At 48.8% G+C, this 27,873-nt stretch overlaps 1 protein-coding gene across 1 annotated transcript in view; it reads left to right on the top strand.

Moving 5' to 3' along the window:
* The window catches only part of WDR90 (WD repeat domain 90), a 1,374,469-nt gene that overhangs the window by 1,062,120 nt on the left and 284,476 nt on the right, over positions 1-27,873 (top strand). The window contains exon 36 of the mRNA XM_086941318.1: positions 16,126-16,297. Within this exon, the coding sequence (XP_086797444.1) occupies positions 16,126-16,297 (172 nt within the window). The remainder of the gene's footprint in view (positions 1-16,125; positions 16,298-27,873) is intronic.

Below are 27,873 nucleotides of genomic sequence, written 5' to 3'. Positions count from 1 at the left end.
ATCAGAGCATCCAGCAGATTCCCTGCCAGAAGACATAGGGGGTTTACATAATCTAATAGAGAGGGCTTCTAACAAAGTCAACTCCCCATGGAGGTTACACATTCAGACTGCTTTCTGTATGACTTTAAAGAGGAAGCCAGAAAATCAATGTGCACAATTCCAATAATAGACTACATCTGGCAAGAGGGGGTAAAGATAATAGTGACCCAGGCCACAATACCACCAGTGTTCTCTCGCATAGATAAAAAATGTGCCTTCTTGTCTGACAGGTCACCCGAAGCCGGATTCTGTTATCTTTCTGGCACAAAGGAGATCTAAAAACCCAGCCACCCCTATCTCCACTCCTCCAGGCAAAGAAGGATGTAAGCTAGACATCATGGGGAAGCGTTTCTCCACCATGGCTGCAATTACCATCAAGGTGGCCAACGCTTTGGCTATCATCGGCCACTACGATAGAAAAATGTGGTCGGATATGGCCTCTTTACTAGACCCCATTCCTTAGGACAGAAAGCAGGAAGCCAGAAGGATCCTCATAGAAGGAGAGCGGGCCGCCTCAAAGATAGTCGACTGCGCTATGGACATAGCCAACACGGGGTTCCACAACTGGCAGTAGCAGCAGTCTTAAGGCGTCAAGGGTGGTTGAAAGAAACCATATCTGAAAGAAACTGTTAGTTATAGATACCTTACCTTAGAAATACTCCCAGATGTCAGACTGGATCCGGAAAGTTTTTCGTCAGCAGTACCTCTGCGTCCGCCGTTGGCTTCGTGGTCGCCGGGATGACATTTTATTTTATTTTTTATTTGAAAAGTTTTTTAGAGCGTTACTAGACCCAGAGGAGAGTGCTTTACATGAGTTTCAGAGAGTTACTGGTTGCATAGTTGCATCACTTAAATCAAAGAGTCACCGGGGGGAGGGAGGAAATACACAATCGGAAAGACGAGGAAAACAATGTCAGATGTCCGGTTGGGTAGGTGACGGCTGAGGGGGCGAAACCAGGGCCAGACTCCTCATTAGCTGCATATGACAGCTCCACTGGGCATCCGCCAAGGTTGCTTGTGTATTGAGGTGAGTAGAAACTGTTTTGACGCCCATGGGGCATCATCAAAGGTCCATCAGAGGTACAGAGAAACGTTATTTATGAGTTGTATATAGTGCTGGCTAGACCCATAAGTATCAGAGCACTTTACAATAGGCTGCACAGTATTACAGAGAATGAAAGCAATACACATTACGTCAAAAATTAAGCAACAAATTGGTAGAGGAAAGAAAGGTGAGACAAATAGAGAGGAGGGGGAAAGCGGGAAGTGTTAATGAAGAGGATGAAGTTAAAGACGACAGGAGAGACGGAAGGAAGTCTGCCCAAGGACCGACTGGGTAGGTGATGTCCGAGGAGGGAATCCACAGCCCATCACCCCAATAGCTAAACCGGTAGATCCATCAGACATCAGTCAGATTGCTAGGTCTCAACTGACGAGGGAAAGTTCACATAAAAAATTTCAGTGGATAGGAGGGGGTAAGGGGGTTAGGGGGTATGGTGAAGAGGAGATGGGAGAAAAGTCCAGTAGAGAGATGCAGGGGAGTTTTCCCAAAGACCGGCTGGGGAGGTGATGATCAAGGAGGGAAATCCATAGCCCATCTCTCCTTTAGCTCGCTAAGTAGCTCCACCGGGCGTGAGTCAAAATGTCTAGGGCTCAGCTGCCGATGGAAAGATCTCCGAGTCAAGGGTCATGGAGGGTGAGCGGGGTCGGTTGAGGGCTGATCCAGAACAGGACGATGACCAATGATTTTAGAACAGGAGAGATACTTGACCCGTGGAACGTCGCACCAGCTCATTTTGGGAGTGCCCGGTACCTCAGGAGTCCCCAGCGGCGGTAGTCAGGACTGGCCCCAGTCGCCATCTTGGGGACAGGACTGCAGCAAACTCCACCTCCGCCTGAAATGCAAGCATTATGAAAGGCAGAGGGGAGGGGGGCCAAGAAATCACTGTAGCCTTTCCAGGAGGAGATGTGGACCAAGGTCCAGCAGGTCGGTAGGCCAGGAATCCGAAGGCGTAACAGGTACTCACTGTGGACGGTGAAGGTTCTGCTGAGCGTCGGGTGCTCCTCACAGCAGCGATGGCACAGGCCCAAGATTCTACGGCACGGGGCATCTACCAGCTCCCCAGCCGCAGCGACAGTGTGCACTGTGAGTTGGCCGCAGATACGGTGCTGATTGAAGCGACATGATTGGGGAAATTACCGCCACCATTTTGGAGTCAGGCAGGGACAGGCAGTATCGCAGTGCTGATCACCGTTAATGTAGGTGACAAGCACCGGATCAAAAACTAGGTGTACCTTGATCCGAGGAGTGTGAAAGGCTTCCCTCATCAGCAGCAGCCGCTCGGTAAAGGCAATATAAGTACTCGGTGCAGCTGCGGGTCGATGCAACTTTAGGATGATTCAACATTGGCCGATACAACTGTTGGTGCAGCTGCGGTTTGTTTCAGGCGTGCGTCAATGTAGCGGCGGGATGATGCAAAGGGCAGATTATGGTTGGTTAATGCATTTAGCCGTCGCAGCAGTTGTGAGTCAATGCCGTTAGGCCCACTTACCAGATGCGGGTGATTAGCTCTGCGGAACAGCTGTGAGTGGCCGAAGATCGAGGTCACAGTATTCTATTAGTCCTCAGGGAGATCTTTGCAATTTCACCCGGTCAGCACTGGGCTAGTCGTCCCGAAGCCTCGTCTACCCAGATGTCGGCACATCGCCCAGGAACAGCCGCGTGGGGCCGGAAGTCGGGGTCGAAGGACGATTCTTGTAAAGTAAGTATGATCATGCTATTGAGGTTAAATATTGTTTTTTGACGGTCCGGATTTCCAGGGATTTACACTGTTGGCGATCCTTTACCCCCGGAGCCCTCTGGAAGAGCTCCTAGTGGCCATCTTGCCTCCCTTCCTATGTACTATGTACTCAGTACAGGCCTCCGTGTCTGCACGGCCGCCATTTTAGGGTCAGGCAGTGTCTCGTGTAGTGTCTGCGGGCCGTTTTGCTGCTGAATCTGTGCTCACCGCGATAGCTACTTAGACACAGCCCTCAGGCGCTGACGTCAGTTCTTTTTTTTTCCGCGCCAGCCAGCGCAGATCTGGAGAAAGCGGTACCTCCAGTCATTTTTTGACTGAACTTTTTGAGCGACTTTTGTCAGTGACTTTTTGAGTCCTACCGACTCCTGGTGCTCGTAGGGATGCCCTGATTTAAGGATTGCGGTTCCTATACCCGACTGAGGTCGGTGAACGATCCGCAATGCGTGTGCCTCTTTTGCCTGGAGCGTGACCACGACCTCAAGTCGTGCTCCGACTGCCGGACCATGCTTCCGAAGTCTTTAGGGAAGCTGTCCCGAAAGCTTTTTGAGTGCCGGCAGTCTGCTCCGCACCGCTCAAGGTCCCGCTCATGAGGGAGTTCGAGGGACCGGTCGCGTAGCCATCACCAGTCGGCATTCAAGTCTTCGCACTCGGGGTCAGGTAAGTCAAAGCACAAGAAGAAGTCGAAAAAGCATCGTCACTCTTCTACTTCTCCCTATCGGTCGACTGATGCGACGAGGGATGCAGACAGTGCCCCTCCCGCAGCTAAGCGTGCAGAGCCTGAAGGGCCAACTCCGAATTTCCCTCCCTTCCCGGGACCAGAAGCGACCCCTGCCCAGCCTTGTCAGTTTTACGAGGCAATGCATGACATCTTTGGGCAGATTGACTCCGTCGGCGTGCCTTCGGGCCCGGCGACTTCGGTTGGGGGTCCTAGGCCTTCGCCGGTTCCGGCCTGGCACCGCAGAGCCCCTATGGATCCAGGCCTGGGTCCGGATAGGCGCCGGTTGACCTCATTGATCCTCCACCGGAGCCGCTACCTTCAGCAGCGCGCCCACACTCAACACCATCCTGATGTGGACAGGGAGCCGGACCGCCGTCTCCCACCGCTGGATCCGATGCAGAGTGAAGTTTTTGTGCCCCTGTTCACTCCTGGGGTCCCTTTCAGGTCAGATTGACACCCAGAGGACGAGAAGGAAGACTGGGAGGGGTCAGGTGATCCCCAGACCGACCAATTGGAGTATGACGTGGACTGGAGAGAGGACCTGGGGGATGCTAGTGGTCTTGATACCTCCCCTGACCTTGGCATATTGTCTCCTCCTACCGTGTCTACGGAGGAGAGAGCTTCCTATGCAGTGGTGTTGCATAGGGCGGCGAAGCTTCTCCACCTCGAGCTCCCTACAGTGACGGTCAGGACTAACCTCCTGACAAAGGTGCTTCAACCGCAAGCAAGCTCTTCAGAGCCCCTGCTGCCGTTTAATAAATCCCTAACCGACGTCTTTTTAGGCACCTGTTCCAGGCCCAACAGGGGGGCTCCCGTGGATAGAATGGTTGCCCGAAGCTACCGCCCGTCCCCGGGCGACCCCACTTTCCTCTCCCAGCACCCCACCCCGGAGAGCTTGGTGGTCCAAGCCTCTACTTTCAAGAGCGCATTCCCTAAGGCTCCACCAGATAGGGAATCCAAGAAGCTGGATTATCTTGAGAAAAGAAGATTTTTTCTTCTGTCAGCTTGGGACTGTGGTCGGTAAACACTGCATGTCTCTTGGGCCGTTATTCCCACTCAGTGTGGGACACGGTTGCGCAGGTGCTGCCTCAGTGTCCAGGGGAGGCCTGGACTGTACTCTCCCAGGCTGTTGCCGCCGGGAGGGACGCAGCAAAGTTTACCATCCGTTGTGGGCTGGATACCTCCGACTCTCCTGGCAGGACGATTTCCACTTCGGTATCCCTTCGACGCTGCGCCTGGATGAAATCGACTGGCTCTTCTGGGTATGTCCAGAACACCCTTATGGACATGCCCTTTGATGGCTGTCGCCTTTTTGGCGACAAAGCAGACAACGCTATAGAGCGTTTCAAGGACTCACGGGCTACGGCCAAATCCTTGGGCCTCTCCAGCCTCCCTGCGTTTCACCCCTTTCGTGGCTACTGAAGGGGTGCCCCACCACGTTCAGCCCAGAACCTCAGGCCAACGCAAGTTCCCATACCTTTGCGCAGCCTCGGACGTGGGAACCACTGACTTGGTTCTGGGGCCAGCGGGCTGGCCAGTCCACCAACCCCCCCCCCCTCCTCTGCTTCCGCCTCCAGACCTTCCTAGTTCAACATTTCAGGCCCATCAATCGCCAGTGGGCGGCAGGATCCGCCATCACCTCTCCCACTGGCGCACCAACACGTCCGACAGGTGGGTTTTGCAGATAGTCCGACAGGGTTACTCCCTCCTCTCGAGGCTACGCCTCCAGCCATGCTACATCAGTACCATCATCGAATGTTGGAGGATCATCTGGGCCTTCTCCAACAGGAAGTCACTGCTCAGCTGGCCAAGGGAGCCATTGAGCACGTTCCTGCCTCAGAAGTAGGTAGTGGTTGCTATTCCCACTACTTTCTGGTACACAAGAAGGACAAGGGCCTGCGTCCTATCTTGGATCTCAGGAATGTCAATCTCATCCTTCAGAAGGGGAAGTTCAAGATGTTGATTCTCGCTCAGGTCTTGTCTGCCCTTGACCCTGGGACTGGATGGTAGCGTTGGACTTGCAAGATGCTTATTTTCCCATCCCCGTCCTGCCTGCCCTCTGGCGTTACCAGTTTACCGTGCTCCCCTTTGGCCTTACCGGCACCCCTCTGGTGTTTACGAAAGTTATGGCGGTGGCCGCAGCTCATCTGCACAGATCAGGGGTTCCAGTCTTCCCCTATCTTGATGACTGGCTGTTGAGGCAGGCTCGCCTGAGGCTGTTCTTTCCCACCTCCAGACTATGGCCGACCTCCTGCATTCGCTGGTGTTCTCCATCAATGTACGAAAGTCTCACCTAACCCCCTCTCAGAAGCTCCTCTTCATCGGAGTGGTCTGGACACAATGCAGTTTCGGGTTTATCCTCCCAAGCAGCGAGTCCGGGATATTCGGGCTATGATTCCGATCTATCACCCTCTATCCCGGGTTTCAGTCAGGATGACCCTGAGGCTGCTGGGCCTCATGGCCTCCTGCATCCTGCTGGTCGATCATGCCAGGTGAGATATGCGGGCACTGCAGTGGGACCTGAAGTTCCAGTGGGCGCAGAATCAAGGGAATCCGTCCCATTGCGTTCAGATCTCGGAGGACACTGCACAACAATTGCAGTGGTGGCTCACGAACCAGGATTGGGTCAACGGCAGGTCCCTCTACCTTCCCCAACCAGAATACACAGTGGTGACAGACTCATCCCTTCTGTGATGGGGCGGCCACATGGGAGAGGCAGAGATCAGAGGCATCTGGCCTCCGGTGGAGTCTGTGCTCTACATGAACCTTCTGGAGCTACGGGCGATGTGTCAGGAGAATGGAGACCAATTTTGGACCTCAGTAAGTTAAACAAGTTCTTGAGGAAGGAAACTTTCAGGATGGTAACTCTGGCTGAGATCTTATGTCGTCTCAACAAAGGAGACTTAATGACCTCCCTCGATTTGAAAGACTCATATTTCCACATCCGCATTCATCAGAAGCATTGAAAATTCCTCAAATTCACGGTATGCTGGTACCTGTTACCAATTCAAAGTTCTCCCTTTCGGCCTCAAGTCAGCACCCATGTTATCTACAAAATGCCTGGCGCCGGAAGCCGCAGCCCTACGTTTCTAAGGCCACCAAGTATTTCCCTACTTGGACGACTGGCTGTTTAAAGGCATCTATGGCAACGCAAGGAACCAGGACCACCAATGCTTGCTTGCGGTTATTCAGCAAGCTGGGGTTGACAGTCAAAGTCACAAAGTCCTTATTTATTCCCAATCAGATAGCACCATTCCTGGGAGCCAGGTTGGGCACAATCCAATGCAAAGCATTCTTGTCGGAAGAACGCCAAACCTGTCTACAACCATTGTCTATAGCCATTTCAAGAAAACAATGCATATCTGTAAGAAAATACAAGTCGCTGATAGGCATGTGTTCATCGGCGATACATATGGTTCCCTTGGCCAGGATCAAAATGCGACCTCTCCAAAAAGAATTGCAAAAGCAATGGCTTCAAACATCGGGATCTTTTGAAGACATCATTCAGATTACTCTGATGTAGGAAAGTAGGATCTGCTTCTTATAGATACCTCCACTTTTGGCTTGATGTTACACTGTTTTTGACTAGTCTGACTGGGATCCTGTTAATCAGGACCCCAGTCTATCTGCTTTCTCCCTAAAAAGGTTATGCCAAGTACCCCAGTATCCAGGTTGGATACTGGGGTACCCTTGTCAGTCCCTAGTATATGGTACACATTTACCCAGGGCATAGGTTCCCCAGAGGCCTCCCATGGGCTGAAGCATGTATTATGCCACCCACGAGATGCCAAGCAAAATGGAACTACAGGCCTGCCAGTGCAGCCTGTGTAAGCTGGTGCTTTCACCACGTACGAGAGATATAGGTTGCCTATAGGTCACTAAACCTAAAACCTATCAGTCACCCCTCTAGCAGGCCTTAACAATCCTAAACTCAGGGTGCTGGGTTTTACGTTAGACGGTGCCCCTGCATGAGCCGGATACCCTGACAGCTTTTGGAGACCATTCTCCCGGGTTGTTGGTGACACAGTCAGAAATATAGGTAGAGGTGTATTACATTCTCGCATAAAATGAAATCTCAAACGGCAGCAACAAAACATGTTGTGGTTGGTATCAAACACCTTGGAATCATACCTCCAATAAACGGTGTAGGAGGTATGATTCCACCCTTCTGAAGTGGTACCAGCCTTCTCGACCTGGACAGCACAAAATGGTGGCTGCCAACCAGAGACACAATTCTGCCCTCCTGCCGCTGAGGCAACCTCTGCAGGGGAAGGCAGAACAATAGGCATCCTGACCACCTCCCAGGCAGGATTTAGTGTATTGAGGCTGGGTGGGTACTCTTCCAAAGTGCCTGAAAGTCTGCTTGAGGGGCACATTTGGTGTCCCTGTGCAGTCCAGTTCAAACCTGGGAGCTGTTGGCTCCTGCGGGAATCTGGATAAAGGACATGGGAGTTCCCTACCACCTGTCCTGACCCTCCCCTGGAAGAGTCCCCTGAATCTGTCCAACCCTCTCCCGTGACTACAAAAGGGAATACCTGGCTGTAGGACCCTAGATTCGGCATGGACAAGATTCTGAACAAGAAACTAGTGATCTTTTACCATCTGGACACTCTGCACTTCGCTGGACTTCGACTGGGCCCGACTTCGTATCCCTCTCCATCCAAAGCATCGTCCGTACCCGTGCACCATACAGGCTCCGTGCAGGACCTGTAGAGCATCAAGGACAACAGAATTTATCTCCCTTGGGGTGAAGGAGTCACTCACCTGCATTTGCAGGCACCGTAACGCACCTGACCGGTCTGCTGATCCTGATCTCCTGCGGACTCCGAAGCCTCCAGTAACACAGATGGTGGGTTTCTACATTTTTTGCGGTCGAGCTGCCCTCTCATTAAGTCTGAGGCCAGTATCCTTTGTGGGGACTGCATAACCCGAACCCCTGTGCACTACTTACTTTTGCAAGTCCATATGCTTGTTGGTGTTTCCCGAACAGGTGTATTGAGCTACGAATAGCCCCAACCTCTGGGCACATTTCCACCAAAGAACTTCAGCCTCCTCGCACTGAGTGCTCCATAGGCCGTTGCTTTGTAAATCGACTCAAGGTACCCTTGTGACTCCTGTGCCTCCGGCCTGTGGGTCTTCTTGATGGTCAACATTGCTTTTCCTGGGCTCCCCTGGGTCCTCCAGGCCTGCCCTGACTCCCCTTGCTGTGGTGAGTCCCCTGGTCCTTGCTGGGCTAGACCGTAACCTACCTTGACCTTCTTCGTGCGTTTCCGCTGCCAAGGCTCGTTGGTGCTCCCGCCGGACACCGCTCCCTCAGCACTCAACATCCTCTGTGGGCCAGCTCATATCCGTCTCCTGGTCGTCCTTGACGTCTCCTGGTCCCTGCAGCTGTAATGTCAAGGTCTCCGTCATCACACCTGAAGCACCCGACATCAGTGGGCATTCATCCACTGAGCCCCTGGTCACTCCTGAGTAACCCAGGCTCTGTCCCCTCTGCTTTCAGGTACCCTTCACCAAGAAAACATCCTTGGATTCCAACGGACACTTCGCTTCTTTCTTGTAGTGGCATTTCCTTAAAGTCCTCCATTGAGATCTACAGGGGTTTCCGACACCAATTCAGCCCTATGCACTCAGCTTCCCTGGGATAGGTAACTCTGGTAGTACGGTATCCACGGGTGGGGTGGCTCTCCAACCTCCTTTGATCCAAAGGGCTTCCTTGAAATCCATTGGGAATTGTCCGTAAAAATTTAAACTTCAGCAGCGACTCTCCCATTGAATTGTACATAGCACGCTGTCCTGTTCTCATACTACACCAGTCCTCTGTGAAGTTCCTCCTTACTCACCGTGGGTGGTTCCTTGGTGTCCCAGCGATTCTACAACCTCTGGACACTGTCTTGACTCGAGTCGTGGTTCTTATACCACTATTTTAGTATATTGTTTGGTCTCCCCCTAGAGCCCACTGTGTATTAGTGCTACTAACGATTGCTTCTATGCTACAGTAAAGTGTGCTTTGTGTTTATCTGCATGTAGCAGATACTGATAGGTATTTAAGGTGTGTTATAATAATAAATACATATTTTTATAACTACTGTGTGGTTCTCCTTTCATTTAACCAATACAATAAGGTTGCATTCTGGTAAAACAAGCTGCTTAACATTCCTTCAAGACTGAGCCTGAAGACTGCTCTCCACAGTTACCACTTGGATAGCTTTCTAAGGTTATTTTTGACCTCTTAAATCACCATAAGGGTTGTTTGTACTGGTGCAAGGTGCCCACTCTCATTAGTGGACATCATATACCAGGCCAACTTCTCACATTCAGCCATGACAATAGCAATGAAATGGTGGTACCACACCCCAAACCTTTCAAAAGTACTGACTTTCTTACAAAACATACCAGATTAACAACGGATGCCTCCATGGAAGGCTGGGGAGGCCATTTGCAGGACCTTCAAATTCAAGGCAAATGGCTCAATTCTCAAAAACAAAGTCATATCAACAGCCTGGAGTTGAAGGCTATGTTCCTCTCTATGCTGCCGAGAAAAGCAGGAGCTTCGGTACTAGTCCGTACAGACAACACTACCAGTATGTTCTACATAAACAAACAGAGAGGGACCAAATCTCTCACGCTTTCTCTAGAAACTCAAGAACTGTGGAGCTGGGCAACAGAGCACAGGATTTCTGTCAGGGCTGAGCATGTTCCAGGTTTACACAACACACTGGCAGATGCTCTCAGCAGAGCTACAGACAATTGCCACGAATGGAAACTCAACCAATTCCAGCTGGATGAAGTATTTGCTCTATGGGGAAAACCAGCTCTGGACCTGTTTGCCACGAACATCAACGTCAAATGCCAGTCCTATGCCAGCAGGTATCCCCTCCTGGGGTCTCAGAGCAATGCCCTTTCGATGCGATGATCAGGGATATATGCCAATGCCTTTCCCCCCCATCCCATTGATTCCGAGGATACTGACCAAAATTAAGCTGGAAGGATGTCGCCTTGATTCTCATCGCGCCTAGGTGGCCCAGACAACATTGGTTACCGAAACTTATTCACTTCTCAGAAGCCAGTCCCATCCATCTGTAGTTGTTTCCTCCTCTCCTATCCAGTGACAACGGTTGTTGTGAATGTATCTAGGACCCTTATTAGATATTACCGATTTATGCCCTCATGTGGTTATAACAAATCATATCCTTATAAAGGCATAAGAATCATATCCATATTAAGTCCTAGCCAATGCAGTCCAAATACGGCAAGGCTACTCCCATAGACTCCTAGAAAGTACAACGCGTTCTTAAACAAACCAAGCCTCCAGCAGCCCGGGAATTCTCCCTGCTTCTGTTTTGATTTGTCCTAGAACTCCTGAGAGTCCTGAAAGAACTGCCAGTTCTTAGTGACGTCTTATGTGCAACCTTACGTCAAACTCAGCACCTTTCAGATATAAATATACCGGCATCTGCCTTAAGCAACACACAGTGGTTTGGAGAAGATCGGCTATCTACTTGCCCGACGCCCTGCTGATGCGAGTGCCGAAGGAAGCGGACCCTCCCTGCTGACGCACTGAGAGAGACGTTGTCTTTTCTCCTGCTGAGAAATCCAGCTCGAGTGTTTTCCGGTCACCCTTGCGGGTTTCTGGGAGATCGAGTCCTGAGAGAGAGATACAAGACCTAAGGTACGGAGCTGATTAGACCCATAGAGAATTCTTGATTCAGATTCTTGGCAAAACCGTAACTCATCTACTCCTTCCCACGTACTAGGCTTAGGTTAGGTACACCGGGGTAGGGGTATCTTAGAAACACCAGTTGAGTATGTTTAGTCATCATTTTATCATTGCATGTATTTTATCCATTTTAAGTATCTTATGGCTTAGAAACCATATAAATGCTTTTACAGTATTATTTCATAATACTCCTTTTACTGTACGCACTTTACTTTATGACAAGTATTGCAATTGTGGCAATTTTTTTCTCTTGCGTGAGAAAGAAGACTGCTCAATAAATAACCCTTTTATTGAAAACGCCCGTCTCTCTATTTCTCTGCAGTTCTGGTGAAACTAAGCATGCACGATTGACTGAGCAAAATAGCTATCTATTGTTTCCGAGACTCTGGAGATATTCCTTATTGCAGGGGGAACAAAGTTGTCATGTGATATGGTTGTCAGAAGCTAATCCCTTCTTGTCTATTCTGGAAAGCTAAACACCTACTAGTTTACTCAAGAAAGTTTCTAGTGACCTCTCAGCTAGCTGCCACACACAATTAAGTCTAACATATTCAATAGAGACCTAGTCGACCTCAGTCCTACGTCTAAGCTATCATTTATGTTATTCCAATGCGCAGAGCCTATTGGGAATATAGGAACTAGACTACATGGTCAAGTGACCATCCGAATCCAGAGTCACTGCAATTACACGCCTGGCTCCTGAATTCTTGGAATTTAGAGACATGAACATTTCACAAGAGTGTAGAGATACCCTCTCAAAATCTAGAGCGGAGAGCACTAACAAGGCATTCAAACTAAAATGGAAAAGGTTTTGTTTCTGGTGTCAACGAAATGATCTGCATCCTTTTGAAGAATCCCCAAAACAGATTTTACTATATCTTCTCTCGTTGGCAAAATCAGGTTCAGCCTTCCCTTTGGTTAAGGTGCATTTGGCTTCCATCTCTCGTTATAGAAGAGCTTCCAGTGGCACTTCTCTTTTGTGCCTCAAGGCTCATCAAACAATTCATGAAGGGGCTGTCCTGTGCTTTCCCTCCAGTGCGAGCACCTCCACTGGAATGGAACCTCAACGTGGTACTTGCGCAACTCATGAAAAGACCATTGGAACCCATTCATAAATTGAATTGAAATACCTAACATGGAAAGTTGCCCTTCTGCTGGCCCTCACCTCAGCCAGAAGGGTAAGCGAAATCCAAGCATTCACCATTAAGAAACCCCTTTTTTAATATTCAAGGAGATTGCTGTGATTCTAAGGACTAATCCCTCATCTATTCCTCAAGTGCCTTCACAATTCATACATTAATATACTCACTTCTCACTTGTGCTGGAAAAATCTGAGGGAAACTGTCTCTGCTAGGAAGGTTCTCGGGGGTGCTAGCGGCTGATTGGCTGCATTCAGTATTTAGTACTTTCTTTTAAAAGACATGGATAGGCTATACTGAACATGCCTCAAGGCCTTTATAGCCTATGGCATTATTTGAATACTGCCTGACTATGGTACCGTGGGACTCCCCTCTCGATGACGGGGAATGATTCAGGCATGTGAATCTATGAAAGATGCCAATACTGGATAACCATAGTTACAGGTAAGTAACTTATTTTCTTATTAGACAGGTCACAAATGGTGAATCCCTCCAATTGGCCACCTTCTAATGGATGCTTCTAACCCATCATTGCAGTAGGTGGTGTTGTGCACCTCTGTGCCAACTCCACCCCACCCTGCCACACAAGTGACGGTTAGACTCTCATATGGGTGGCACGTTAACGTCCGTTCTTTTCTTTCTGCACCTTAGTCAGCGGATCCCGAAGCTACCTCCTACTTTTTTCACATCAGTTGACAAGCTTTTTTCCAGGTTTTTTTTCAGTGTGCAAGAGAACATAACCCCTCCTAAAACTACAAGCTTTAAACATTGTATCGACTGTGGCAAAAAAGTTTGTGACAGATCCCCATCAGTAATGCCTTTGATCTTTGGGTTTGGGACATAACTCCAGGTTGTGTGGGGAATGTGCTTTGATGAACCTGAAAGTGATGCTAAACCATGAGGAAAAGCTATACGTCGCTAAACACCTGTCCTGCCCGAAGTCGAGGACTCTGACTCTGGGTCGATCCCATGACAAGTTATTGTTGAGATACAAGTCTTTGAGTGAGTCCATGTCAAGAAAGAAGTACAAGAAGTGCAAACTGTCCTCATCCCAGCCCTACCCTTCTGCTTCTGTAAAGTAATGGAAATATCAAGGTGGCCCCCGTGTCCCTCCCGTCCCCTATTGAGAATCCGACTCTGCAGTTCCTCTGGTGCATCTGTGGGTCCACGAATCTACAGAGGCCTCCCGACGGTTTACCGCTGGCAGGTCCCCCCTAGCGCCTCTGTAGTCTGTACCTTCCAAATCTGCATTGTGTTCAGCTGACACTTAGGGGCTAACTCCACGCACACCACCACGATCCATGCTGGTTTTTACTGCATTGATGCGGTCACTAAAGCCATCGCCACAGGAGGGGAACTTTGATCCTGCTGCTGTATTTGACTCTGATCTGAATTAGTCTCTACTTAGACCGACGCCGCGTTCTGACACAGTTCTGAAAGCCCAATTTATTATGACTCTTACAAAACAGTAGTCTTGACCAGGAGCCTCCCTCCTTTGCTCCACCAGCTTTTCATATTGGACTCTCACCAGAGCCAACCACCTTTTGGTGGTATTGATGGTGGGGATGAGTTTGCCCCTCAATATGATAGCAATGTTTATATGGACCTACAAGAGGCCTGGTCACACCCTCTAGCCCTTCCACAAAATAATCTACTTCATTCACCATGGTCATCACACAGTTGGATCTACAGTTACCTTCTATTGTGGTCAAAGTATAAATTGATCAATAAGTATCTTGTGAAATGTGCAGGCAGTAAAAAAGTTCACTTCAGAGACACTTCGAGAAGAAGGTAAAAACCACTATCATCGATCAAGGGTAATTAAAGGAATGCCATTTTGTATGATTTTGCAAAGGGTTTAAGGCAGAGACTTGTGATCTTATAAAGGTAAAAAATCAGACTTGCCTAAAGATCCCACCTGAGCCTGCAGTAATTGCCCTTAAATGGGTTTCAGTCAGCCTCCACATGTCGGTGGAGCACTGTCTTATCAAAATGTAGGACGGGCGTAGCACATTTTTCTGAACACCCAAAATGGCAGACCAGCTAGTGGGGCACTAGAAGCTCACCTAATCTGCTATACCCTGGCCTGGCCAAAGAAGCCTTTTCTAAGGGCATTCCTGCTCTTTCATCGAGGGGCGTGGCTGTTTCTAAGGCCATTTCCAGAGGCATCTTGTTTGGCAACATCTGCTTGGATCACCTTTGTTATTCTTGCACACATTTGCCGTGCACTACTGCCACACGTCTCAGGCACACTGTTATAAGTACCTTTAGCCAAGCTGTGTTGCATGATTTCTTTGGTTAATCTTCAATACTCCGTCTCTTGTCCCAGGCAGGTACTACTTTGGGATTCATTCATAAGGTGAGGAATTTGTGGTATGCACTATGCATCAAAAGAAAGTTATTTACCTTTCAGTAACAATATTTCTGGTGAATACAAAATCTTCCATTTATTCCTCACTGGTCTCTCTATTAAGCTAGTGCCATGATTAATAATATTCAAAAGTATGTAAACATATTAGGTCTATATTTGTTACTGTTACTCCCCTGTCTTGGTTCCTCTCCCCAGGCTTTGATGGGGTGCTGAAAAAATTCCAGGAACCAATGCCAGCACTCCAGTTAGTATCCGATATACCCTGGTGATGTCATGTCCAGAGATGGTGTCACACCTTGTGCCGCGTAGCTCCACCTGGCGGCCCTGGAGAGTTATTACTGGGGGAAAAGTTACCCAACCAGGCTTAAGTCTGGAAGGAGTATTCATAAGGTAGTTCATCTGTGTTATAGGTATGCTTGCAGGTACCGGTGACGCATGTCTAGGTTATTAAACCAGGCGAGACCTTGAAGAAAGTGTGATAACAGGCTTGCCTCGTCACTGTGGTACCTATGAAGCCTTATTAGTGTTTCTTTATATATTTCGTAACAAATACCAAGTAGGTGTATGATTTATATTTGCATGTAGAATGTGTGATGGTATAACACTTTGCGCTTATATTATTGTAAAAATAAGTAGTGGTCTCACGGAGTGAGATTCATGGTCCTGATGAAAGCCACAGGGAAGGGTGGCAGGAACATGTAGACCGAATTTTAGGGAAGAAAACAGGGTCATTAAACCCAAGGATACTTTATACCTTTTCTTCACATATTTTAATCCTACTGCCTAGGACTGAATAATTACAGTTTTTCCTACCAGAGTAGAACCCCTCTAACCCTATCATCCATCATTTTGTGGCATGTAACCCTGGTGTATGAGGGTTATACTATAAAAAGCTTTGTGCTTTTTCTAATAGGAGGATTAGCCCACACATTCGAGTAGGGCTCTTGTTTTTGTTGTACTTTTATAGTTATGCATCTACCAGAAATATTGTTTCTGAAGCCGAGTAACTTATTCTTTTATCAGGTCATTTCATATGCTAGCAAGGAGTTGAGAGTAAGTAAATCCCGGAGGCATATTCCAGATGAAGTGTTCATACACTTTGTTAGCTTAAAGCGGGTAAGGGGTTGACTGGAAAAGGGAATTTAGGAATTGTCATTCTTGTTATGGTTGCATGCTCATTTTCTTTTGGGAATATAGTTCAGAGTCCAATGTGGGGCTCTCAGACACTTATTACTAAGGAACACCCCATGTGCTTTACTTAGTTTTGACGACAAGTTTACTTTCTCCTCAACTTAGCCTATTCTGACTGCCTCTTCGCTTCACTGTCTGCCCTCCAGGTCCAGCTCAGTCCTTTTAGAACATGAAATGATTCTAGATGGAACCTTGGTCAGTGCCTCGTTTGATGATTTAATGGATATGGGAATTGTAGGCACAACTGCTGGAACACTTTGGTACATAAATTGGGTGGAGAACAATAGCATCCGTTTGATCAGCGGCCACAGAAACAAGGTACAATATATTTTAAAATATTTCCTGTGTGGAGCATTATTATGCATTATTTAAAAAAATTAAAAAACTTATGAAGTGCTGTATTACCTGCTAGGTGTCCTTACACTATGAACCTGGGATAACATTAACCAGCTACTTTGAGACCAACCATTCACAATAACTAATATCCCTCTCACATTGTCTAACAGATGCATCAAATTCAGTACGGTCAGGAGTATCATACTGCCCTAGAGCAACCTTTGTACTCTGTGAAAAAGGTTGTATTACTACATCTTTGACATGCTTTTAGTTAATGCTGGGATGTAGCTCACTCCACTAAAGCTTGATATTGGTACTGACAAGGTGACGTTTCTATGTAGCAACTGACAATTAGACCTGTTTTGCCTCTTCTGTGAAATGACAAGGCAGATGACTGATGTGCAAGTAATCATAAGGCTTTATAATCCAACCACCTGCTGTGTTTTCCTGTCCAAGATAACGCCTCTTGATATGGATTGCTGATCATGGCAGTGATCCTTGCAGCTGCGGAGTGCTTGTAATCTTGCTTGGCTGTCCTGACAATATTTTTTGCACTGTTTCTGCCTCCAGATTCGTAACATCTTCAATACTTTACGGTAGCTGAGGACCTCTTACAGAACACCTTCAAAATATATTTTAAAATCATTTTTGTTAACGATAAGCTTCTTGGAGACACCATAGTGTCTGCTCATCTGAGCTCTGTCAGCGGCACAGCTTAAATTAAATGAAAAATATTCTGCATCCAGTGAGAACCTCTGAACCCTGCTCCTGATTCAAGACTTTTGTTTCAAATATTCAGACATCCTGGTTCTATATTTCATTACTTCACATTGGCTTTTTTTTGTCCTAATGTTTTTAATAAAATAGTTATGTGCTGTATATTTCTACTTGCAGATTCCACAAGAATATCCCAGGCGCCAGAGTGTATTTGTAAATTTCAATAGCTTTTCCACTCTGGTAGAGAGCACTGACTCAATGTTGGTGTGGCACACAATGTGGTAGGCTGACTCAGTATATGGTGCACACCTTTTGGTCAAGGCAACACTTAGTGATTGTGCAAGTGGTCCCTGATAACCAAAGCTTTCAAGGGGTAGCGGTGCAGAGCAACTAAGGCTTAGCCAGGAGGGTGTAAAGTGGGTGCATTTACCACATAAGTCAGTCAGTGATGCTTACACAAGAAAGAACAACACCAGCGTTCGAGAAATACTGTAGTGTTTATTACACACCAACCCTAAACTACTTTGGTATATCTACCACCCTGAGATATTAATACACAACAAATATAGCATCAAACAGGTAAGTAAAGCACATAAAACACATTTGCCCCTACGGAGGGTCCACACCATATACTGGGAAATTGGAATGCGAGTTGAGTATCAAAACACCCAAGAGTCTGCAGGACAGAGTAAGCACAAAACCACCAAAGGTAAGTAGCTAGGAGTCCCTAGGCTTCTGGGTGCAGAGGTGTTGTCCCAAGTTGGTGTCCATAGAAGAACGGGGGAAGCTGCGGTTGGAGTTAGGAGGATTCAGACAGGACCCTTCCCAGAGGACCTCGAGGAAACCCCTTGGAACGAGGGAGGTTGGAGGTCACCCCCACCTGTGCATATACAGAGAGGCAGGATACCTACACCAGGGAGCCTTGGTGCATAGGTGTGAAGTGGTGTCGGCACCGCCCATTGAAGTCGATGGGAAACCTCGGATGTCCAGCTGCTACAATGACCCGTGGACCATGTTGGTGGAATCTAGGCATGCATCCCGAACGAGGAGTACCTGTGGAGAGAGGAAACAGAGTCCAAGCCACCTGGTGTCATCCAGGGGGAGCAGGAGCAGACCTTGTCGGGGGTAGGACGGAGGCCTTCAAGATGCAGTTTTGGAGACCAGGCAATACTGTAAGATCACAGGAGCTGTCCACGAGCTATCCCACGACGATCGACAAATTGCCGGAGGGTCAGTGACCAGCGGGCAATCAGAAGAAGAAAAAAAATTAAAGCGGTACCATCAACAAGCCTGGACAGACGCAACGGTGTGTTGCAGGATGAATTACAGGATTGAGGAAAAAGCAAAGTCCGAGGGACACACCCACTACAGGTAAGTCAGGGCCAGGCCTCCGCAAGCCACAGAGTCCGCAGGAATCGATGGAGACCCCCAGAAGGACCCTCTGGCAGCAGGCGCAGGGCGTCCCAGGGAGGCCCCAGCAGCACACTGAAGATGGAGGCCCACGTCGCAGGAGATGCAGGGAGGAAATTGCTCTTGGAGCTGTGTGTTGCTTGGGGTTTCTTGGAGCTCGGAGCTCTTCTGATTGGAGAGTCAACTAGCCTTGGCAATGACACAGACGCAGTGCCCGCAGCTCCATACGGGATTACAGTCTTCCCATCTGCAGAGAAGACTGGTCCGGCCTCTGGAAAGCCACCAAACTACCACCTGTGTTGCAGAGCCTTGGAGAGTCTGTCTGACAGCAGGGTCCACACGCCAGTCGTCATCGTTGAGGTGCCTGCGATGGAAGGGAATGACTACTTCACTCCAAGGTAGATTCCTTCTTGCTGTCCTTGATGCACACAGAAACCTTGTGACTTTGGAGGAGCACAGTCATGGATGTTGCAGGATGGTTGCAGAGCATGGATTCAAAAGTTGTAGTAGGAGCCTTCCTGCCAGAAGCAGTCTTGTCTTATGTCCGGCCCAGACCAACATCAGAGTCCTGTGTCTTGCAGCAGAAGAGTCTTGTGGAGGACCCTAAAGAAGAGTCTTGCAGCAGAATCCTTGTTTAGATGAATCTAGGTACCCACCCTGGGGAGAACCCTTAAGTAACCCAGGAAGGGGGTTGGACAGCTTCTGCGGGGAACCACTTAACGGGGGTGGGGGATGTCAGGGAAGCTACTATGGTGTACTAACCAATGAGATGCTCCCAGGGGCTTCAGCGTATTTTAGATTCAAACTGGCGGAATTAAGCGCCCATTTGGTAGAACTCTGGGCACCTCCCTAGTTTATGTAAGGAGGGCGCCAAATGTGCCCTTCAAAGCAGTCTGGTGGCGCTCCGAAGCATCACCACCCAACTCAGAGATGCATACTTCTAAAGGAGAGGTAGTTACACCTCTCCTCTACAGGAAATCCTTGGTTCTGCCTTCCCCTGCCAGAGTTAACCTCTCCAGTAGAAGGACAAAACAGTGTCTGGGGTCGGTGGCAGCACTGGCTTGCACGCAGACCCTCAAGGTTTCACAGGTACGCATGGGGGGGTCCTCTAAGTAGCCCCACCAATACATTGTATCATGCAACTAACACTGGAATTGTTGTTGTTGCATGATTTCAACGTGTTTGATGCCAAACATGACCAGGTTCTGTAAAGTCATTATGCAGTTGGACATCTCAAGTTTGCCAGTGTCCACTACATACCATAAGATGGTTTCCCGGCTCTTACAAAACCCAGAGAATCGAGCCTGGGGTTAATAGTGGTGCCTCTGCTCATGCATGGGCACCATTACAATTAGAAACGTATATTTGGGCTGCAGAGCCTACCTTAGGGGTGACTTATAGGTCTTAAGTGCAGTGACCGTGATATAAGGTAAACCTTATATCTGGGGTGAAAGGTGCATGCACCATTTCACGCAGGCTGCAATTGCAGACTTGCAGACACCGTTTGCATGGGCTCCCCTGGGTCGCATAATACATGCTACAGCACAAGTGAGACCCCTGGTGTACCAATGCCCTGGGTACCTTAGTACCATATACTTGGGACTTACATTGGTACACCAGTATTCTAATTGTGTGGTGTAAAAAGTACTTATCAAACCAATTTAGAAGAGAGAGCAGCAACACTGGAGTCCTGGTTAGCAGGATCCCACTGTACTACAGTCTAAAAACACTGACACCAGGCAAAAAATTGGGGTAACTACAGCCACGGCTCATGTCACGGAAAAGAGTGTGACGAGGGAGAGCAATGTAAAAACAAACAAAAAACGTATCTGCTACCTCCGTCACGCTCAACTTTTTCTCTCTTCTTCTGTCGGAGGGCACAGGCTTCCAGCCTGCCCTGCCGCCAATCCTGAAGCTGTTCTAACCTTAGACCTGTTTCAGGATTGGCCCGAGTACCCTCAATTTGTGCTCCCGGATAGACTGTGAGTCTGTGCCTGTCCTCTCCGGCCCAGCAGCATTGTTGGGTTGGAGAGAACTTTCACTGTGCATGATGGTTTGGCCGACCTGAGACGGCCGCCAAACCATCATGTGTAGTGAAGGGAGTGCGCACGCCACTCCCTTCAGCGCCTGTCGTCACTGTGGCCCCGGCCCCATGACTCGGGATAGGAGAAAAAAAACAATAATAGAACGGGTTTTAAACCCATTTTATTATCCTTTTATTTTTCATGATTTGGAGGGTGCTGACGGGGGGAGACGCTCCTCCGCCATAGCCGAGGAGCCGCCCCTGGGTACCTATGGCATAAAGATCCTACTTTCCTACAAATTACGCCAGGGTGACATCACTGGAACCATAAAGCGCCACCCCAGAGTTCTGACGTTGGTTCCTGTTTTTCCAAATCCTTTACTGATCCAGAGCTCACTGTCTTATTGGGAGAGAGTTTCTTTGTGAGATTATGATTCACAATGTTAATTACAGATCGCTATGACATTTGTTTGTGGTCTTTAGGGTCCGAGCATGACAAAAGGATGTGTGACTCCTGCATTCATCTGAAGATGATTAAAGAAAGGGAATCTAAACGTTTTGTGGCCTGAGCTTAGGATCATCAAGTTTGCTGTCTGTTCTAGCCAAGATCTAAGCACCATTCCTCTCCTTCTTTCAGATCTTCCAGGGAGCAGGGCCACAAGCACAAGAAGTGTATATCCCCAAGGCTCCCTGCGCCTCCTGCAGAATCCTCTGGAGCTTGTGGTGGTTCAGCCTCCTGAAGACTCAGTGCTGATGGACAGACAGCCCCAGCACTGCTTTCAGGACCTCCTCCTGGGTCAAAACATTCAGGCTCTTCTGAGTGCCACATCAGTACCCCATGCCTCTTTAGACCTACCTTGAGTTCCTAACTCCAGGGTCAGAACCTGTCTTTTATCTCAAAGCAGTGTTTGAGATGTTTCATTAGGCAGCGGTCACCTCGGGCAATGGTGGTGAAAATGTGTCCAGGCACAATATAAAAGCCAGTCTGGACACAGTCATCTCTGTTGCCAGGGCTGTGGGGTTTTCTGTAACCCTTGTACAGGAATTTATATAGCGCAAATCACTAAGCGGTTTCTAAGCGCTTGCTTAGGGAACCCGTCCTGGTATTCCCCTGTGAGATAACCCCGGCAGGGTATCCGCAAGGTGAAAGCCAGGCATCCCGCCGCGAGGGGCCGTTGTGGAGATTAAGCAAGCTATTGCCCAGAGTCGCAGAGTGTGAACCCGTGAATCGAGTAGGCACCGGAGCGAGAATTGTCGAGTCCATGGACATTTTAGGACTCAAGACCCCGCCGAGCCGGGAATTGAACCCTGGTCCCGGCTGACCTCTGCTTCCAAGTCTGCCTCCTCTAACCAGTGAGCCACACTTCTCCACTTCATTGGCATGCCTGGGTTTGATCATCAGTTTTCTCAAATAATATCAAGGAAATCATGAAGGGTTTTTGTTTTGATGGTGCTGAGTTGTTTGGGAACAAGACACACACTGCTTAAGGAAGACTTCAAGCAAGCAGAGTTGCAGCTCATTCTTTTGGCCCCAGTAAGGTTACTTCTGCTACCAGAAGCGTTGCAGCCTCTCAAGGGAATTAAGCTTTTGGCAGCGTTAGACCACACTACTAAGCTGCAACTTCAAAACCCTCTGTTGAAGCAATACCAAGCCAGGAGCAAGAGCAGAGTCCGCATCACCAACAGTTGACCTCCTCCTTTCCTGTGCCTGCAGGGAGGCATCTTAAGTTTCCCTTGTCAGACAAGTTGGTCCTTCAAATTGTAGGAAGGTAGTATGCACTACCATTTCAGGAGACGCCTCTCCAAGTCCCTCCCATGTAGGCCCTTCGGATAGAAGACCATCTTGCTTTCTGCAGTCGGAAGTGGCTGCCCTTCTGCAGAAAAGAGCTGCGGAATTGATGCCAGAGCAGGCCATTTTCCAGTGATGCTACTCATGTTTCTGTTTGGTCCCAAAGAAGTACAGCTGTCTTAGTCTGATCCTGGACCTTAGGGTCTTTAATCTTTTCCTCTGCAAGAATCCAAGACATTGCAGTTATGATTCCGATGTATCTGATAGAGACTTCTATCGGCAGATTCCGTACCTTAGAATTATAAAGGTGCCAGACTGCTTCTGGGTATTTTTCGTGAGCTGTACCCCTGCGCAATGGTAGGTGGCGTAGTTCAGCTTTGTGTGCTGTTGTCCGATCTCGAAGTGACGCGCACGGTGCCTACATAAGCACCACTCCAGTGCACTGACGTAAGTTCTTTTCTTTCCGCACTAGTCAGTTCAGATCTGGAAAAGAGCTACCTCCGGTCACTTTTTGACTGACCTTTTGTGACCTTTTGGCAAAGACTTTTTGAGACATTGTCTCCTAGTGTGCAGGATGTTTGTGAGGAAGGCTGTTTTTAAGCCCTGTGGTGCCTCTCACCAGCAGATGTTGGTTATCAATCTGCACCTTGTCTGCCTCTGGTGTTTCGAGCATGACCACGATGTCAAGACCCATGTCAGTAGTCTCACCAGGCCTTGCGAGAGCAGTCCCTCAAGTTAGTTGCCCCTCAATGTGCGACACTGCAATTGTCCCAATTCCGGTTGAGAGGAAGGTCCCAGGATCAGTCGCAAAGCCATCGACCTCTGTCGAAGTAGTCTGGGCATTCAGGTAGGTTCCACAAGAAAAAGAAAAGCAAGAAGTCGAAGAGGTCTTTGACTTTTTGCCCCTTAAGTTAAAGTCATCTAATGAGACAAGGAAATGTCAGCATTCAAGGCCTGGCTCTGTGGTTGAGCTGGCACCTAGGCCAAATCCCTGCCTCCCCGAGTTTTCTGGAACCCGGAGTGACCCCCTCCCAACTAAATGACTTTTATGAGGCCATGCACCTCATATGTGGGTGGCACTTCCAGCTACATCTCTACCCACCCAGATACCACGACACACAAGCTTTCCACCTCTGCATGACCAAGGACACAGTCCTCACCGGCCTTGTCGGTCATGTAGCCAAAGGTTGGGCCAGTCCACCACTCTCTAGGCAGCCACAGTTTACTCTTTAGTTTGCCCTCCGATCATCATGGGCACCCAGTGGGAGCCAAGATACACCATCACCTGCACCACTGGAGGTCAATCACATCCGACTGCTGGATTCTCCATGCTGTCTGAAGGGGCTACTCCCTCCCCTTCATGTCTATCTGTCCAATCATGCCACATACTTGAGAGTGACTGACAGAGAACCACATCTCTTTACTCTGCCAGGAAGTGGTGACTTTCTTGGCCAAGGGAGTCATGGAGATGGTGTCGGCATCAGAAGTAGGACATGGTTGCTATTCCCTCTATGTTCTGGTGCCCAAGAAGGACGGAGAAGTTTGTCCTATCCTAGACCTGCGCCCTCTCAATTTCTTCCTGAAGAAGGAGAATTTCAAAATGCTCCTGCCCGCTCAAGTTCTGTCTGCCCTGGATCAGGGACTCTGGATGGTAGAGGTGGACTTGCAGGACGCCTACTTCCACATCCCATCCTGCCTGCCAACATGTGTTACCTGCGGTACACGGTAGCCCACGAGCACTTACAGTTCACTGTGCTCCCATTTTGCCTTACCAGCACCACTCGGGTGTTCACCACGGTGATGGCGGAGGTTGTAGCTCATCTGTGGAGATCAAGGGTGCCAGTCTTCCCATATCTGATAGAGACATCTAGCCACAGATTTCTTACCTTTAAACTTCCAGGCGTCAACCTGGATCCGGAATATTTTTCTTAGCAGCACCCCTGCGCCGATAGAAGGCGTTGATCGACTACACGTGACGTCATCTGCGTTGTGTTCGTCATCGTCCTGACATGCGCTTTGTAAATATAACCACCACTCCAACTCGCTGACCTCAGTTCTTTTCTTTCTGCGCCAGCTAGCAACGATCCTTTTAAGAGAGCTACCCCTGTCATTTTTTGACAGAGTTTTTCAACTTTTTGTCAACTTCGTTGGTGTGTGTATGAGTCATGTCAAGCAAGAAGACTTTGGGGTTCACGCGCATTTAGTTTGTCTCTGGTGCGTGAGCACGACTGCAGGCACTGTCTTCACAGCCTCCTTACCTGACGGTCTTTCCCGACAAAGTGGTTCTCAGGACTAGGGCATCTTTTCTGCCTGAGGTGGTAACACCCTTCCATCAGGGACAGTCTGTTAACCTGCCCACCTTCTTTGCACCCCTGCACCCTTCCAAGGAAGAGGAGGGTCTCCATTGTCTGGACCCAAAAAAGAGCGCTATCCTGCTACCTCGATCGAACAGAGTTCTGGGTGGATGACCAACTCTTTATAGGGTACATGGGTGCAAAGAAAGGCTGTGCTTTCCAGAAGAGAACTGTATCCAGATGTGTTTCCTCTGTATAAAAATCTGTTATGCCTTAGCAAAGAAAGATCCCCCTGAAAGGCTTAGGGCCCATTCCATCAGGGCAAAGCGGCAATTACAGCTTTTCAGCGTGGTATTCCCGTTTCTGATATGTGCCAAGCTGCCACGTGGGCAATCCTGCATACGTTCACCAGACACTACTGCCTGGATTCCCAAGTTCGCAGAGAAGGCCTGTTCGGTCGCTCTGTTTTACATGATATTTTGGGTCTAAACCGTTTCGCAGTCCCTTCTCCAGGGATGGTATTGCTAGGGCATCTTTTCAAAGGTAAGGAATCTGCAGCTAGATGTTTCTCTCAGATGGATAAGTTACTTACCTTCGGTAGCGCCTTATCTGACATGATCTAGCCGCAGATTCCTTTCCGACCCACCCATCCACCCCGCACTGCAGAATTATTTTTGAGTGTCAGGGATGTTCCCCTTCAGGGCCCTAACTGTTAATTTTTTAACTCACCATGGTCAGTTACTTCATGGCGTCGTGGGAAGTCGTGAAAAGTACTGAAGTCAGCGTGCCGGAGTGGCGGTTATATTGATGACTCAGATGTCATGACGACGACGACGTCCTACCGAGTCGACCAATGCCAGCCTACTGCCACGCAGGGTTACTGCTAAGAAAAATCTTTCGGATCAATTTTGACTCCTGGAAGTTCAAAGGTATGGAATCTGCGACTAGATCATGTCTCTACCAGATAAGGCACTACCGAAGGTAAGAAACGTGTCCATCCCGATGACTGGCTGTTAAAGGCAGGCTCGCCCCAGGCATTAGTCTTCCACCTCCACACTACGGTGGACTTCCTACACTCGCTGGGGTTCACTGTCAACATGCTGAAGTCACACCTGACAACTTCTCAAACGCTCCCTTTCAACAGGGCTGTTCTGGATCCACTGTAGTTTCACGCTTATCCTCCCAAACAGCGAGTCCAGGATATTCAGGCTATGATACTGATGTTTCAGCCTCTATCCTGCATTTCGTGGAGACTGACTCTGAGGCTGCTGTGCCTCATGGCATCCTGTTTGTGAGACATGCCCACTGGAATATGTGGGCTCTGCAGTGGGACCTGAAGTTCTAGTGTGCACAGCATCAGGGGAATCTTTCCAACATGGTCCAGATCTCGAAAGGAACTGCAAAAGATCTGCAGTGGTGGTTAATAAACCGTGATTGGGCCAGTAGCAGAGACCTCTCCCTTCCCCAACCAGTCTAACAGTAGTTACCCATCTGGGAGAGGTGGAGATCAGACGACTCTCAACTCCGGCAGAATCTAGACTCCACATCAACCTGTTAAAGCTATGAATGATCCGATTGGCGTTGAAAGCCTTTCTACCCCCCCCATACCCCCCCCCCACCCCACCCCCCATCAAGGGAAGGCTAGTTCAGGTCTTCACAGATAACACCACCACCATGTGGTACTGTAATACACAGGGTGGGGTCTTGGACCCTCTGTCAAGAGGATCTGCATCTCTGGACATGGCTCGAACATCAGGGCTTTTCCCTGGTGGTTCAACCCTGACGGGATCTTGGAATGACAGAGTGGGCAAACTCAGCCAACGATGCCTAGGGGATCAGGAATGGTGCCTCTATACAGAGGTAGTGGAATGTCTCTTTAAGCAGTGGGGAGAGCCTTGGTTAGATCTGCTCGCCACAACCGAGAACGCTCAATGTCAACACTTCTGCGTGCTGAAGTTTCCAAGGCAGCTCCCGCTTGGAGATGCTTTTCATTTCGAGTGGAGCTCAGGCCTCCTGTACACATTCCCTCCATACCCCGAGTGCCCAAAGTTCTCAGGAAGATCAGGAACAACCGGGCTCCAGACTGGGCTCAGAAAGTTTGGTATCCCAAGCAGATGAGAGTGGCCATTGGTTCTCCAATCAGGCTTCCTCTTTGGGAGAATCTTTTGTCACAGCTGCAGGGCTGGGTTCTCCACACAAACCTGTCAATGCTCTGCCTTCATGCGTGGATATTGAGCGGCGGCAGTTGATACCTTTCGACCTTCCAACCAAAATCTGTAACGTTATCTTGGCAGCCAGGTGTCCCTCTGCTAAGATGGTTTGTCTGCCGTTGGGCACATTTTGTGGCATGGTGTACAGAAAACACATTGATCCCCTTTCTTCCCCCCCTTTCTCAGGTCCTTTTGTTTATTCTGTCTCTTGCCCAGAAGAGCTCTGCTTAGGGCACCTTAAAGGGCTAGCTTTCTGCCATCTCAGCCTTGCTGTGGTTGCTGGATCAGCCATCCCTGTTCAAATCCCTGTTGTAAATAGGTTTCCAACATATTTTCCACCTTCACCCTTTATTATTTCTCAGTGGGACCTCAATCTTGTTCTGACATTGCTGATGTGTGCTCCATTTGACACTCTACACAACTGTCTCCTCAGGCTCCTTACCGTCAAGTCTGCCTTCCTAGTGGCGATAACATCAGCCCGGAAGTTCTGTGAGCTCCAGGATTTGTCATCCAAGGCTCCATACCTTACCGTCTTTCCAAACAAGCTAGTTCTTCGCACCAGAGCTTCCTTTCCGATGAAATTTGCCACTCCCTTTCATGTAGGTCTGTCCATCACTCTGCCTACCTCTTATGCACTGCCACATCCCTCTAAGGAAGAGGAGCGACTCCATCATCTGGACCCCAAAAGAACGTTGTCATTCTACCTTGACCACTCAAAAGACTTCCTGGTGCACGACTATAGGAAAGTGCACCCGGAAGTTGTCATCCCCGCTTTTTGCCCTTGAACTGATGCTTTTTGAGTGAAAGTCCCTGCTAACAAGGCCGCCAGTGCTCTTTCCATTTAAACAAGATAAATGTCTAATTGTAACCCAATTGGTAAGGACTTTAGCACCCCTTTAAGTCCCTAGTAAATGTACCCTTGGTACCTAGGGCAGAGGATGTATTATTCCACCCAAAGGTCCCACACAAAACTGTATGTAGACAAACTCCCTGCCTGCCATGCCAAGATGCACTGCATATACTATATGTAAGTCACCCCACCAGCAGGCCTTGGGGCCTTAAGTCAGGGTGCATTATATTATATGTAAGGGCGCATAAACAGACAGGCCCCTAGG

Source organism: Lissotriton vulgaris, chromosome 10, assembly GCF_964263255.1.
Source record: "Lissotriton vulgaris chromosome 10, aLisVul1.2, whole genome shotgun sequence".
NCBI classification, from domain to species: Eukaryota; Metazoa; Chordata; class Amphibia; order Caudata; family Salamandridae; genus Lissotriton; species Lissotriton vulgaris.
The sequence above is the reverse complement of the archived record's forward strand: the minus strand, read 5'-3'. Positions and strand labels throughout refer to the sequence as shown.